The sequence below is a fragment of the Paramormyrops kingsleyae genome, chromosome 17 (genome assembly GCF_048594095.1).
Source record: "Paramormyrops kingsleyae isolate MSU_618 chromosome 17, PKINGS_0.4, whole genome shotgun sequence".
NCBI classification, from domain to species: domain Eukaryota; kingdom Metazoa; phylum Chordata; class Actinopteri; order Osteoglossiformes; family Mormyridae; genus Paramormyrops; species Paramormyrops kingsleyae.
This window is the reverse complement of record NC_132813.1, coordinates 17999136-18015373: the sequence shown is the minus strand read 5'-3', so window position 1 is coordinate 18015373 and position 16238 is coordinate 17999136. Positions and strand designations below refer to the sequence as shown.

Sequence of the window (16238 nt, the reverse complement as noted above, 5' to 3'; positions counted from 1 at the left end):
TTATTACTATTGTTATTTTAAAAATCACACATTTATTAACTTATCAAGACTGGCATTTAATTGTCCAAAAATTAACAATCAAAAAATTAATCAAATCATTTTACAATAATCTCATGAATTGAAATGATTGTTTTCATCTAGATGGTGCGCATGACCATATAGTGAGAGTACTCTACATCTGGGCTGTTAGATCCTGTCCAAGCAAAGTCCACCACGGCATGACAGGTATGAAGACAGAAATGCTTAGGAAAACGTCACCAGTGTGTTCTTGTCACTAATGTGCACTACTGTTTTTGCTTTATAATACGGAATGTCTTCAGAGAATCAGCTATTACTCACATGAACAGCAGTGATGACACCTCACCATAAACCAGGTCACCACTTCTACTGTGCTCGTAAAAAACATGCACGGACCACGAATCTCAGTGCTTCAGAAGCCGCTGTTTTGCAGTCCCTCCTGGAGTTCATTTGCTTTCTCTTTCTGAGGGTGAGCGGTATAACCCCTATGTCGTTTACATGAACTCACATCCCGCAGGGATGAGACTGAAGTCAAGGGCAGGTGCACACAATGGCTGTGCGCACACACACACACACACACACACACACACACACACACAATGCCCACATGCACACACACACACACACACACACACACACAATGCCCACATGCACACACACACACACACACACACACACAATGCCCACATGCACACACACACACACACACACACACACAATGCCCACATGCACACACACACACACACACACGCACACACAATGCCCACATGCACACACACACAAAATGGCCGTACACACACACACACACACACACACATAATGCCCACATGCACACACACACAAAATGGCCGTACACACACACACACAATGCCCGCATGCACACACACACACACACACACACACACACACACACACATGCATGTGCAGTTCATATCACTGTGGGTACTCTCTATAACCCTAACCCCTACCCAGCCCTAACTTTTGGGTTTTTCAGTTTTTTGATCGCAGTCACAAATTTTTTTATAAAATTGAGGTTTATATTGTGTGGACCTGAAAAATGTCCCCACAAGCTACACAGTAACAGGTTTTCCCACATGGGGACATTTGGTTGCCACGATGTGATAAATACACCCCCCCCCCCCCCCCCCCCAACACACACAGAGGTTTGTAATTATATATTGTGGGGAATCTCCATTCATTTTTATGGGGAAAAATCCCAACATGACAACCTTAACCCCTACCCAGCCCAAACCTTAACCATAAGCAATCAAACAAAATACGTGACCCCACACACACACAGGCTCCTGCTCCCAGTTGCCATTCCTGGGAATGATATTCTAGGTAGTTTTCCAAACCCTCCCCTTTAATGACTGTCCATTGGCTGTCCCTATAGCCACTCAGCTGTCCATATGGTGATTTAATATATTTATTTAACATAGTAATATTTATCCTAATACATGTTTAAAAATAACATTTTGCTCATTGAAAGTGAAAAAATATCCTCATGCCCTTTACTTCCGGTTACGTCGTCATCTTGGGAAGTCCTGCATTGCTCTGCAGCAGTGGCTGAATGTGAAACTCCAATGTGCTCATTCCAGGACGTTATTTTACACAGAAACGGGGCAGGAATTTTTAAAAATGCCATGTAGGTCATATTGGCCTCTTTGTCACCTGAGAAACACAGGTGTGGACATGGGGAGATGGACAGGAAGCAGCAGGAGGCGGGGAGCCTGAGCCTCGCGGTGCCTGAGCCTCGAGGTGCCTGGAGGTGTTTGTACGCGCTGCTAGGCTGTGGCTGGCGCTCGGCGTCATGTACCACAGCGCATCCCAGGCCGGCCTGCTTTGTGACACCGCGCCTCCAGAGGAAGCGGAGTGCTACATATTCACCCGAACATCCTCCGTTTAACAAAAAAACAGTATTATGGCTACCAGTGTTTGGAAAACACATGCACTGGGAAAACGTCTGTCAGAGAATGTGCTGGAAAGCAAAAGTGGATCAAAAGATTCCAGCTCCCACTTGCTTCTCCTACTGGTTAAAACACACAATCAAGCGTGGATGACAGGAGTAATGGGAAACTTAATCAGGAGTGGATTTTTTGTGCTGCATCTTGAATTGGATGTTGGGAACACATTTCAGACTTACTGCTGTGACTGCGGACCATGAAGATGCATTAAAAAATATGTAACATCAGTCACAAGCTGGGCGTGACCTCAAGGTCACGTTAAGTGGAAGGGGAGCTATAGGACAGATGTAGCCTTTTCCAAAGGGCGGAAGCCGTCCGCCATTGAGGATTCTGCTTCTCTTTCAGTCAGCAGTTTGCCCAAGGGTTGTGTCAGTTTCAAAAAGCATTAAGAGTCTTCTAGAAACCGCAGCATGTCCTGCTCTGCCCAAGACTAATATGCCATGACAGGGCCTTATTAAGGGCCTGCTGAAAAGCAATGTACACAGAGAACCTTCCAGAAAGGAAGGGAACAATTATCTAAGCGTTCCAAAGAGGTGAGAATTCTCCTTAACTCCGTGATTTTCGACAGACCCCTCTGCCCTCAGGACGTGTCTTTTCAGGGCTCATCGATGCCTTGATCTTGGAGACGGAATTGTGCGTATGTCAGATTAGGGGGGTGGGAGGGGTCTGTTGCCACTTGAACCCTGGGTTGACATTTGAAGAGGATGAGAAATGGGGGAAAGAATGATGAGAGGTGTGATAATGGCAGTGTGCTTAGAGAGGAGGTCCCATCAGGATGTCTGCTCACTGCTGGGGGGGGGGGCGGAGCTGCTGGTGAGAGGGGAGCATCTTGCTGAGGACTGGTGGAGCGAGACTGTGTGGGTGAAGCCAGCGCTGTGTGTGTTCCTCCAGTTCTTGGGCTCAGACAAAGCTGGCGTGGCATCCTCCACTTCCCCTGGGTCCTAGGGCCCCCCACTGTAAGAGTAATCTGCCTTGTTGTGCATCACAAGCTTGCTGTCCACAAAGTAGAAGCTGTCCGACTGCGTCTCGTAGGGGTGAAGGATCATTTCCTGGACTGAAAAGAGGACAGAAAGGCTAAGATGTGTCAGACTCAAAGGTCAGTGTAGGTGTTCCTCTCTTATCTCATACCTTCCCTCGAGAAAGAGGACCAGACAGTTCCCCCTTTATTAAAAAAACACACTTGGAGAAAACTATATCAATCAGTCAAGTTCACTTTATCAAGGTTTTAATTCAAGAATATTACTCCTGAGAGCTGACGTTCTTTTATATCCTGCCATCTTATTTTCTAAACAAAAACAATTACTTGCACCTCCATTTCTATCCATATCTGCGTCCAAATATGGCCCATAGGTCGAAGTGGGTGTGGCCTGGTGCAGAAGGGGGCAGGGAAGGCTGGCGGTACTCACTGATCTCCTCAGAGAGGGCTGGGAACTCGTAGATGTGCTCGCAGGTGTTCTTGCTGTTGGGGATGCAGAAGCCAAACTCGAAGTCAAAAGACTTGAGGAGCCGCTCGCGGAAGTAATGCCTCTCGATCATGCGGAAGTTGTTAATGGGAGTGTCGCCCACGGTGAACTCCACCCTGTGGAAAAGTAGTGACCCAGCATCAGCTCTGAGAAGGGTGGGGCCAAGCTAAATGAAGAGAATGGAGGTTTGTGCTTAGACTGGTGTCTTTAACTTACTGGGAAGTCCATCCCCAGCTCTGGCTCCCAGAATGCACTAGGGGTCCCAGCTGAGAATTATTATGACAGCCCCCTCTGGGACCAAGCATGTCCTGGTTCCCCATCTCCTCAAAAACTGCCAGTTCTCCCAGCCGTCTATCTGTTTGTCTGTCTCTCTGCTAGATGCCCAAACTCCTCCGTCTGTCTGTCTGTCTGTGTGTGAGTGTGAGAGAGGCCCTCTGTGTGACTCGTCCAGTTCAAACAGAGGTACAAATATCCTGCTGAGTTATAATAGTCGCCCTCAAACCCCCCCCAACTGGCTCCCTGCATCTACGCCCCCCCCCCCTCACTCACGTGGCCCCGACCTGCTGCAGCCTCAGAAATGCGGGGGTGAACTGGTACCGCACAAAGCGTCCGGCGTTGGGGTCAGAAGGCCTCTTCTCCCTCGTCCTCTCTGCAAAGGACAAAGGATGATGTGACATGGACCCCCTAGTGGAGAGTCCCAGTACAGCAGGCATCACGGGGCTTTGGGTTAGGGTTAGAATTACAGTGTAACTCACCGGCATTGTGGGGTTTGGTAATCTCAAAGAGCACGGTGCCAGTCGCCATGTCACGGATCTTGAATCTTGTGAAGTCGATGTTATGAACGTTCTCCTCCGGAGAGCACAGGTAACCTGAAAGGCAGCGAGATGGTGGCCCGGTGCGTTTGTATGAGAACAACGGACAGCTGCCGTGAGTCTGCATGTACTCAGTGCTGGTAACAATACACGTGTTCAAACAGTGAAACTCATATGTGATGAAGCTCCACAGACACACACCCAGAGAGCCACATCCGCCCCCCCCCCAACACCACCCTGGCAGTCAGAATCCTGCCTGCCACCTAGAGGGGATGCAGAAAATTACAGCAGCTTCAGCAAAGGATGGTGTCATTGTACTGACTGCTATCCAAACTGCAACATGTAGGGTCAGTGAGCTGCCAAACCACACCTTACAGCCTCACTATATATTAGCATATAAAACACCATAGGCCATTTTACTGGGGTGCAATTGCACCCCCTATTGGTTAGATGAAAGAGCTATTTGTAGATATTAGGGTCAGTAAAATTGAATTGTATTCTAAAGTTATATTTGAAAATGACTGTACTGTAATAATAAATAATTGCAAATTATTGTAAATTTAGTAAATTCACCTGTTTTTTACAAATTCATTTCAGTGGGTGACTGAATTGTGGGCCTTTTGCTCTTTATCTGCTGTGACTGACTGGGCATTATGAAGGCCCCAGTGTTTGTACAGATGTTAGTCTAAGTGTCACTGAGTAATAACAGGACATGGGTAATGACCCTCAGGCTGAACTACACCAAAGAGGCTTAAGCCGCGTGCTGTGGGGTTTATGTGGCAGGTGAAGGGATTTGGGGCAGGTGGCTTGATTCTCAGGCAGCATGGCCAGCCTGGTGCCTGTGTGTGTGGGGGTTAGGGTTAGCTTTTATGGATAGGGTTAGGGTTAGGGTTAGGTTTATGGATAGGGTTAGGTTTATGGATAGGGTTAGGGTTAGGGTTAGGTTTATGGATAGGGTTAGGGTTAGTAATTAAGTCACATTGTATAATGCTGGTCTCAGGCCACCCTGTACTGCCACTGCAGGTCGTTGCCTCTCGGAGACCCTAAAGCAGTGTGTCACAGTGCTGACATAAGCCCCTCTGGGGTATTTTTAACGACATTACATCACAGATTAACACCATTAAACAGCAAAGGCTCTCATGTTTTTCTGTACCAATGTATTTTTTTTACAATACGCCTGCATTATACAAAACATATTATTCATGTCACATATATCATACATAACACCTAGATGGAAATCCTAGAGCTACATTTGGTAGCCGACAATCGGTCCTCCGAGGCCCCCTGTCTTCAACTGCCACCTGATTCACACTGTGCCTGATCCCCATGGCCCCTCCTGCAGGTTGTGGGCCCACAGGAGGGAAGAGCCATGGTATCACTTTGGGCTATGCCTGGTGGGGCCCCATGGGTAAGGGCCCGGCCACCAGCCTGTCACCTACAAGCTCTACCCCAGGCCTGGTTCCAGGGCAGAGCTCCAGTTTCCATAATTTGGGCGGGGGTCACATTGTCCTTATTCTTTTCCATCATGGGGAATCACACTTAGTCTAGCCGCTCACCTAAGACCAGTTAGCCCCCACCAACATAGCTGCTAGGATCACTGAGGCACACAAACCCCTCCACCACGATAAGGTGGCGATTCAAACCGTCAGGCGACTCAGGAGGTGGAAGCAGGGCTTTACCCATGCTGCTACCAGCAGGGATGGAGTGCTGTTGACCTCAATTTGAGATATAATCAAGTGGTGGAAGGAATATTTTGAGGACTTCCTGAATCCCACACACCTTCCTTGGAGGAAGTACAACTGGAACTGGGCTCATACATCACTGGGGCTGAGGTCAGTGAAGTAGTCAAAAAACTCCTCAGTGGTAAGGCTACAGGGTGGATGAGATATGTCCTGAGTTCCCGAAAGCTCTTGATGTTGTTGGAACGTCTTGGCTAACATGCCTGTTCAACATTGCATGGAGACCGGATAGTGACCAAAAGAATGAGATTGTGGATATAAGAGGTAGAAATGAGAGTGTCTGGGCTCAGCCTTAGAGATGGGGTGAGGTGCTTAGACATTTGGGAGAGGCTCAAAGTAGAGAATCAAAACAGTGCCTTTGGACTGTCAGACTGAGGTGGTGGTCCCAATCTTTAAGAAAGGGAACTGGAGGATGCGTTCCAGTTTCAGGGGGATCACACTCCTCAGCCTCCCTGAAAAGGTCTATGCCGGGGAACTGGAGAGGAGGGTCTGTCTGTTGGTTGAATCTTGGATCCAAGGCTGCCCTTTGGCACTGATTCTGTTCATTACCTTAATGGACAGAATTTCTAGGCATATCAGAAGGGCAGAGGGGGTCAGGTTCAGTGACCTCAGGATCAGGTCTTTGCTTTTTGCAGATGATGTGGTTCTGTTAGCTGCGACCTTCAGCATACGCTGGAGCGGTTTGCCGCTGAGTGTGAAGCGGCTGGGATGAAGATCAGCACCCCCAGGTCTGAGGTTAGGGTTTTCAAGCAGAAAAGGGTGGATTGCCCTGTCCGTGTTGGGGTTACTGCCTCAAGCAGTGGGGTTTAAGTATCTTGGCGTCTTGTTCACAAGTGAGGGAAGAAGGGAGTAGGAGATTGACAGGTGGATCAGCACAGAGCTTTGGGTAGTGACCAAAAGAATGAGATTGTGGATACAAGAGGTAGAAATGAGAGTGTCTGGGCTCAGCCTTAGAGATGGGGTGAGGTGCTTAGACATTTGGGAGAGGCTCAAAGTAGAGAATCAAAAGGAGCCAGTTTAGATGGTTTGGGCATCTATCAAGGATGTCTCCTGGACATCTAATTTCCATAAGTGGTGGAGAACAAATGAATGAATGAGTGAATAAAAATTATTGTTCTTGGAAGCTCAGGACACTACTAGAGACATACCTGAGGCATGTACCTGAGGTGTACAGGCTGTTAATCATATTTTTGTGGACATGGGAGCACTGGCAGCTGGTGCAGTCAGGGTTTCTGTGCACGTTCAGTTTCCCATCCTACTGCTCTGAAATCCCTGATGCCAATTAGCAGGGGCAGCGTTTCTCTTCTGTTATCTAATCTGCCACATGACGGCACCATGTGGGGCAGGAGGAGAGGCCGCCAAGGCCAGTGGAGGCAATTAGTCTAGCTGTGTCCGGCTGACCACTGGCTCTCTTCTGTTCCCAGTGAGGCACCTGTCTCTCTGCTTCCCGAAGGCTTGCACTTTCTTGCTAACTCGTGCCCTAGCACTGTGGCGTCCCTTATATCCATAGCAACCACCCAGGGGGTGGCGGTGTAGGTACCGTTTGGCAGACAGAGGCTGCTGCTCAAAGCCAACGGGTTTATTGCTATTCTACTCTCCAGGGCAGTCTGGAAAGAGCGCCTGCAGGACCCTTACTGACTAAGTCCATGGCGGGTCAATGTAGCGCCATCCATTGGGCATCCTGAGAGTCTCAGACTGGTAAAGGCCCATCTGAAAACCCCCGTTTGTCCAAGCTGCATGCATTGCCGCTCGACTGCAGCACCAGTCAAGGGAGAACTGGCCTGCTCCTGTGTACTGGGCTGCACAGTGCTCGGTGACACAGCAGAGGACTGTACAACCACAATCCAGCAAGTCATGCCTGAAAGGAGCTGATATGGGCTTTGTTTTCACAGGCCGTCGGTTGCTAAGAGGCAGCCGGTGATGTAACAGCCTCCCCTGTGAATATGTTAATCTGCCATCTGGCGGGGCCGAGAGCGGACATGCGAGGAGGTACTGGCTTGCACTACAGACATGAGCTAAAGGGGTTAGCATCGCATTACATCGGGGTGCTAACAGACGCGCTGGCTGTTAATTGATTTTCCTGTTTTCAACCTTTGTCCCCAAAACAAATAGTACCTATGCTGTTTAATATAGCCAGTGAGTCAATATATCATTTATTTAGAGCAATGTTTGGTAGTAGATTCATATATAAAGCAAGTTATTGTATCTTATTTATGTAAAGCAGTGCTTGGTGAAAGGTCAACAACATGATTTATGCAAACAATTCAATGATAGGTTACTATAAAGTATATACATGTAAATCATAGATCAGTGGGTGGGTAAATCATGTCTTATTTCTGTTAATCACGCACAAAGCTACTTTGGCCCATGACTTATGATTTTTTGGTGCAAGGTAGCTGAATGTGCTTGCAATATATTTGTTTGATTGTTGAAAGGTAAATTTAACATCATGTTTATGCAGAGCAGTGCTGATAAGTTGGGAGATAATTTGAACAGGAATTCATTTGCCAGAGTAAATTTTAAAATTGGCCTAAAAATAATCCTGGCCACATTGAGAGGGCCCTTGTAGACTCCCAACATTGTGCGATAAACCACCATGGGTTTGAAAAATTCTCTGTATGTATGATAATAAAGAAAGTAAGAAACTGCATAGGCACAATTATACATGTAATGAACGTGCTGCTATAAACTATGACTGTATAAGATGAACATGACATTGGCCCACCCCTAGTGGGTGCTCCGTGTGACCCAAATCGCTCAGACCCCCTCCTTTCATCGGGGACCCCACTGGGGGGCTCAGAACCCATTTCCCCATGGGCCTGGCGCCAGCCTGAGCCCAGTTTTGGGGGAGAGGAGGTTCCGGGATGGGGAGGTCTTTGGGGCCTGTGTCCACATTCCCATCAGTCACCTAGCAACGTGCCTTTTTGTACCATTCTAGAACATCTGCCACCCACCCCCACCCCCCCAGTCCGGATGATGTTATACAAGGAAGGCTTCCATCGCAACATCAAAGGACCACAGATCAGGATGACTCTCAGGAAATCTCTGTGTCTTGTGTCCTCATGTCCTCCTCTGTGTGGCATTTTGCCTGAAAACGTCCTGCAAATGTCAGCGGTGCCACACGCCAGGAGGCTGATATCACATTTCTGTCACTCGGAGTGAGTAAGAGGACTGTCTGTCACCTTAACAGTGATCCAAAAACCAGCACAAAAAGTAAAAAACTGAAATAAAATGTACTCAGAAAGCGTTACATATGAAGCCGACATGGGAGCTGTGTGTCTCCCATTCCCCTTCGTACAGACTCAGCTGTCTGCTGTGAGAGACTGCACAGCTGCATCTGCGAGGTCTGCAGGCCAGTTAGCCTATTAGCAGGAAAGTCTGACAGCTGACACTGTGATTTACTGAGGCTGCTCTGTGTCTGCTCAAAGGGCAAAGGGGCATCTTACAGAGGGAGTCCCAAAGGTGCCGTCACATAGTCAAAGCAGGAACATCAGTGACATGTGAACTGAGAATTACACGCCCTGAGTGAACCCGACGGCCGGCCGGTGTGACAGGAGGCCTGCCAGGCTTGCAGCCCTAGAAGCAGCTCTAGAATTTTGGCCTCATGAGCTGGACTGAAAAATATTTCCGGAGATGTATTAGGTACACTACAAGATGCTGGGAAAGAAGCCACAGTTTCCAGATTAATGTTTATAGCCATCAGAAACCAAAACTCATGTTAGTAACTTCATACATCATCAATCACCGGTAAAACAAAGACTGGGTTAAAATAGTTAAAATATATACTCAAAAGCGACTTATTAGGCCTTCTGTGATTGTGCCAGAAGCGAGAGGCTATTTCTGGGTGAGTTGTTGAGTGCTCAGTCGAGTGCTGCCTTATCTAATTTTGGACAGCTGGGTTCCGGGGTGAGGGAGGCATATTCAACCTCCAGGTGGTCAACCAGCCATGAAGATGTAGAGGATGCCCTGCACAAGATGGCTTCCGGGAGCTTAAGTAAAGTCGGCATGCACTAACACGCACCTTCAAGCTGTGTTTGTGCACTGGAAAAAACTATAACAACCATGCAAGACGAACTTGGACCTTTATGCTAAATAAGCAGGAGATGCAAGAAGTTTGTAGGTTAAACTTCACACATAATTTTGAACGAAGCTACCGCACCACCCAAAAGAACGGCCGACGAACAAGTCATTTTGTTAGTTATTGGGATTGGGGGTGATCAGTTGCAATCAAAATGGGAGAGAGCCTTTTATTTATATTTTATTTATGTGACCCGCAACATGTTTATAATTCTTAATAATATGGCCAGCAGATCTTTTGTTTCCCGCAGAATAAAAAACGATGTAACGTTATCCTGCCGGCAGCAGCAAGTTTCACAGCCTGCATCGGTGATAATAGGCAAAAAAGTGTATTGATTGAACTTTGCAATACAGAAATATGGGGATGCATGCAAAAAATGTATTCATTGATGCATTAAATGTAACTGAGGTACAAAAATAATTCCATCTGCTCAATGTTTGCTCCACTACTCCTGTCCCTTTTTCTGAAAGTTAATGCTGGTGCTTATAGTCAACCAAGCAGCAAGCTATCGTTGTAAGTGCCTCCCCTCCCCGAATGAAAATACCTAGTCTGGAGTAGGAACTAAAAAATGTGTTCCAGAACTGCCTCTGAGGAAGTACAATCGGGCCAGTTCCTGTGGTGTGAACACGAAACCTGGTTCTGGAAAAAGGTTCTGGTTCTTGAAAAAAGCGCGGTGTGAAAGTGCCCCATGATCACAGTGAAGATGCCCTTATGACGCCTGAAGAAGCAGGCAGAAGACAGGATCTTCTGGAGGAATGGTATCTGTATGGTCACCCAACAGCATGCAGTAATAATTACAATGAAAAGGTGTCTTCACGGTTCGACTGCTTGCTGCCATAATGAAACACTACAAATTGATTTCCATGTAGGCATCTGATGACCTTCGCGTCTTCATACACGACTTTCCGAGTCGCTGACTCCATGACTTGCTGACTCTGAATGTCTGACTTGCTGGCTCACTGAATCTCTGACTCACTAAATCTCCGAATATTTGACTTGTTCACTCTCTGACATGCTGATTCTCTGGCTGTTTGACTTTCTGACTCACTGACACACTGAACCTGACTTACTTTCTGACTCTCTGAATTACTGAGTCGCTGACTCACTGAATCTCTGACTTGCTGACAATGAATCTCTGACACTGATTCACTGAATCTCTGGCTTGCTGACTCACTGACTAGGTACAGCAGGAGATGCAAGGCTAAGTATGAACCAGGGAGAGGAGACAGTCCGCCGCTGGGCAGCCAGCATGGATGCTGTCCTGTTACCTGCATCTTAAACAAAAACCACGAGTTCATCCTGACTCGTAAGGGTTGACCATGTGGAGTTTCCCACAGTGCCTGAAAATGAGTTCGGAAGATTCTAGACGATGCTACTGCTAATCATTCGTCCCTTTGCAATGACCAGGTGGTGCCGATGACAGCACTTATAAATCGGGCAAAAAGATTAAAGTGCCCAGTGGATATATGGCAAATAATTATACTTTTCCTGCAATTCCTGTAAACTCCCCACCCTACCCCAGCCCTCAGGCTGACCTCCATCCTGCCGGTTAGCTGATTGGCTGATCTCGTGCCCGTTCCCTCCTATGGAACAATATGTAAGCTTGTAAAAGCTGCATCATTTCATAGCAGACAGTGACAGTGGGAGTCAGCGCCACGTGGGAGAGGGTCCAGGCCTGATTCAGTCACATGGCGCATCGGGATCGCGGCCCGCTGCTCGCCGGAGGATGGCGACTACATCCTGTACCCGTGATGCGAGGAGCTGCGGCGTGCGGCCAAGCTGAGGCAGCGCTGTAAGGCCTTCAGGCTGTGAAATATAAGCTGGATGTGAGAATCAGAAGATAGACAGAAGAACACAGAAGCCACCAGAGTGAACTGCAGCTATCCATGACACTGGTCTTAATTCAGCTTGTATATATAATAATACCAACTGCAAAAATGTAAAGTTAACAAACGTGTAATTAAGCCACATGAAGAAGCATCATTAATAAGGCTGGGGTGAGGTGGGTCCATGTGGTCCCGGGGGGGGGGGGGGGGGGGGTGACTTCCACCATCCCTCATTCCCAGAGTTTGATTTAAATAGCTGCCCTCATTTCTTTCTTGCTGTTGGTCAACAGCCCGAGAGAGGGAGGCAGCCTCCAGCGGAGACCAGCCCGAGAGAGGGAGGCGGCCTCCAGCGGAGACCAGCCCGAGAGAGGGAGGCGGCCTCCAGCGGAGACCAGCCCGAGAGAGGGAGGCAGCCTCCAGCGGAGACCAATGTGCCGGCTTCGCTGATTCCGCTGCTTTCCCCCCTCTTTCCTTCCCTCACCTTTTCAGGTACGAAATCCACCTGCCAGTAAAGTATCTCTGTCTCCTTAATATACACACCATACGCATCAACAGCTCTGAGAAATAAAAGACTGAATCTTCAGGGCTGCAGCGCTCCGAATCTCAGCCGCTGCTGTTCTGCTCCCTGAAGCGTGAATGATGTGATTTAACTTGCTGTTACTCTGTGCTTTTCTATGCCCCCCCCACCCCCCCCACCTGCTCGAGCTGCTTTGCAGTAAAGTGGTTCTGTATCATCTCCAGTCCACAATGTCACCGCGGCAACTGTACATCAGCCCAGCAGGGACCCTGCCTTCCTGTGAGTGAGTTTCTGCCTTACTGAGTCACTGCCTTCCCATGAGTCCCAGCCTCCCTGTAATTCCTAGCTTTCCTGTCAGTTTCTGCCTTTCATGAGTCCCTCCTCTTTATGAGTCTCTGCCTGCCTGTGAGTGAGTCTCTGCCCTCTTGTAAGTCCATGCCTTCCTGTGAGTGAGTCCCTGCCTCCCTGTGAGTCCCTGCCGTCCCATGAGCCCACTCTCCTTGCTTCTTTCTATACCTCCTGCATACAGATTCGCAAGGCGTGTTTCGAAATACTTCTGCAATGCATAAAAGGCTTTTGGAAAGTGGAACCAGGTGCTGGGGCCATTACCGTTATTCGCATCAAAGTGGTGCATCACAGCCACAGTGCTTTCATCGGCTATCGTCTGCAGTGATACCCAAAATGAATCGCAGAGACCTTCATAAGCCCGAGCACAGCAGCCTGTAGGTATGCCCAGGGTGTGTGCCTGCCATTATGGGTGTCCATACATATTTTAGGAATAACACTCAGTGGCTTGATATTTTTAACCTGGAGAGGCACAACATCAAGATGTATAAAGACCAGCAGCCATGGGATAGCTGACCAGTATCATCTGCAATCCCCATTGCTAATCTGCTCTTTACACCCTGCCTCACATTTATATAAATACTGTATTGAATACTCTCATTCACATACATGATACTCATTATTGTTGTGGACACTTCATGTACAGTACTATGCAAAAGTCTTAGGCAGTCAAAGAAAATGTTTATGGCTATTTATCTTGGTAGTACGTTTATGTTTGCTCAAAACAAAACAATTACCATGATAACATATGCAAATTAATGGTAGCACAATAAAAATGAACAAGAATTTCATTTGTTTCTCCAAAAAGTTACGGGTATCTGGTTGGATGGCGAGATTAGCTCTGATCTGCTTCACAAACCTCTCCTCAGGGGTACATCAGCCATTCTATATGTTCGCTGAATTTCTCCACCAGCTCAATTAATTAATCACCATGATTAGTTAAATAAATTAATAGGATACTGAGTAACCACACAAGGTGGGGTAGCGGTCGAGTCAAAAAATACACGAGTGTATTGGACAGTTGCTGCAAATACTGTAGTGAGTTTAGGAGATGACTTGACATGCTAAAGCTGACATACTTTGATAGACATAATGTCAGTTTTACACCATTTAAATAAAATTTTCTGTGACTGCCTAAGACTTTTGCACAGTACTGTATATTACTTGTATATAATCTGTATATGACTTACATTGAATTTTATGTTCATTGTCTGTATATTGTGTGTCTAACTTGAGAGACACCACCGCTCGAAACCAAATTCCTTGTGTGAGTTAACACACTTGGCCAATAAATCTGATTCTAATTCTGATGGCACGTTTAAGGGAATAACAGAGACCTGAAGCGGCTTCCCGGTCACAGCGTCCAGACCTGAAGCACTTGATCATATCTCACTGCGGTGATGCCGGACTGAGCTGGTGCTGCACCTTGTAGGAGAGGCTGAGTGAGACCTGGACACGTGGCCCATTACCGCTCACCATCTGCTGCTGAAAATGGGTCAAAGGCACAAGCGCGTGACACCAGGGCACATCCTGGCGGCTGGAGATCAGCTTCAGCTCTGCGTGATGGGGTCAGGGCTCCAGAGTGTGGTCATGTGGGCCGCTGCTCCTGGTGCGAGCAGGTCGTGATTTATGTAATCGGGACCCCCAGAGAACTCACACCCCATATGTATGTCTGGGGAACATGACGGAATAGACTGAGAGATTCACACGCACCGCTGACTCTGGTGCACAGTGCGAGTTTACACCATTCCTCTATCTTACAAAGGAAGTGTGATAACTTCTATGGTTATGGTTGTCGACTTTGGTCAACTGGCTGGCGTGAGATTGTCAATACGTGACAAGTCTGCACACACATGCACAGGCATTTGCATGCATGTAACAGTTTTTTGTCATCATGTAAATAGTCTTTAGAGCTTGCAAACTACCCTGGTGCTTTTGAGGTAGCCCATGTTGTGCCACGCCAGATGACTAAAGAAAAGGAATCGAAAATATAGAGTTGCCTCCGATGTTTCCGTTTGTTGCACAATGTCTATTGCAGGTTTTTAAAGTCTCCTGACTGTGGTCAGTATTAAACACCTGTTACCTAATCGCGAACCGTCGCACAGGTAAAGGACTGATGGTGAAAATTGGTTGGATAGCAGTCTATTTCAGGACGTAGCCTAATGAATAAGGCTGGAAAATGTTCATACACATAAGTCTCCTCTAATGTTTAATTGTCATCAGCGGGCGTCCATTGTGTGTGGTTTATTTATGGACCCCGGTTCCGCGGTCCGTATTTGTCAAACACCGAAAGCACAAATCGATTATATATTCCAAGCTACGCGTCTGTTGCAAACCTCTTATATATGACATGCAGTGCGTCGTATTCTGACATTTCGTCGTTTTACTTAAAGAGATGTGGAAAGACACTTGGAGGTTAACGGCGATTTTTGTGCATAAGTGCACGTTAGTGTTTGATTACATAAGAGTAATGAAACCATCGGCTTATTGCCTAAGATTAAAAACTCATTCGCTTATAGCAGCTTAAAACATTCTTGCGAAAAAAGCGCAATTAAGCGCATTAACTCTTGCCACCTTGCAACGTCTATAAACCTTTTATAAAATAAAAAGGGGAAAGGGCCAATTACACAAAATTGTTATGTATTTCGCAGTAATGCATGCACTATCCTTGCATATGAAGTCAATTCCCAACCAGTTTATGGCTTTCAAGCATTCAATTCAGAAAAAAAATAAATGTTTTTGTTACTGTAGTAGCCCTATGTAATTAAACCGTCCAGTCAAAGTTATCTCGCAGAGATCGCATTGCATATGTGCTGTACGGAGACGCTGACGTCCCCTAACGATGAGCGGCACAGTGCAGCTGGGGATGTACAATGAGGTTTTTCCCTGGAAATAGCTCTTTCTGATAAAGCCGAATTAATATGCTGCTCTCATGGCAGCGACCATCGCGTCGGGGGCACAATCGACAGCAACACAACGGTGAGACAAATTCAAGGAGAAAATATGGTAATGGTTATAAACACGCTGTTGCATGTCAGGAGAGACATGGTGGTAAGCACTGCAAGTGGAAAAGGTACGACAGCAGTGTAGCTGTCTCCGTGTCTGCCGGGAGCATCTTAGTTAAATTATCTGCCAACTTACTTTTGGTGATATTTTGTAGCCCGAGTACATCTTCTGGGGAGATCAGGGGCTTCCGGAGCAGCTCCTCCTCCGTGGTCGCCGGCACCCCCGGTTCTGATGACTCGCACCCTCTCTTGACTTTCATTTCCAGCTGCGGCTTGGGCTTGGCGGTCGCTGGGCTGTGGCGGGGTCTCTTATCACTACTGTCCTTATTATTACCGGCTTTCTTGGAGCTGCTTTCAGATTCGCCCTGGCTATTGCGACCGACCTCTCTACTGGCACAAGAATAGCTCATCCTTCGTCCCTCCTCCCCCAGCCTGGTAGATAGATTGATACGAAGCAGTCACTCCCCCCAC

General features: G+C 47.3%; 1 protein-coding gene across 1 annotated transcript; it reads right to left on the bottom strand.

The window, feature by feature from the left end:
• Positions 1-31: 31 nt before the first annotated feature.
• Positions 32-16177, bottom strand: unc119a1 (unc-119 lipid binding chaperone a1). The gene is made up of 5 exons (XM_023844430.2): positions 15904-16177; positions 4201-4314; positions 3995-4094; positions 3389-3561; positions 32-3036 (listed from the first exon to the last, which is right to left on the bottom strand). Exons 1-5 carry the CDS (start codon positions 16175-16177, stop codon positions 2924-2926), a joined length of 774 nt encoding a protein of 257 aa, XP_023700198.1. The 3' UTR covers positions 32-2923.
• Positions 16178-16238: the final 61 nt, after the last annotated feature.

Bases quoted from the DNA above. Each gene is read 5' to 3' on its own strand.
- unc119a1 (XM_023844430.2), bottom strand. From the start codon at position 16,177: ATGAGCTATTCTTGTGCCAGTAGAGAGGTCGGTCGCAATAGCCAGGGC. The intron at 4,315-15,903 runs GTAAGTTGGCAG...GCTGCCTTTCAG, and splicing joins GCTACAAAATATCACCAAAA to GTTACCTGTGCTCTCCGGAG. The intron at 3,037-3,388 runs GTGAGTACCGCC...TCCTCTTTTCAG, and splicing joins AGCCCTCTCTGAGGAGATCA to TCCAGGAAATGATCCTTCAC.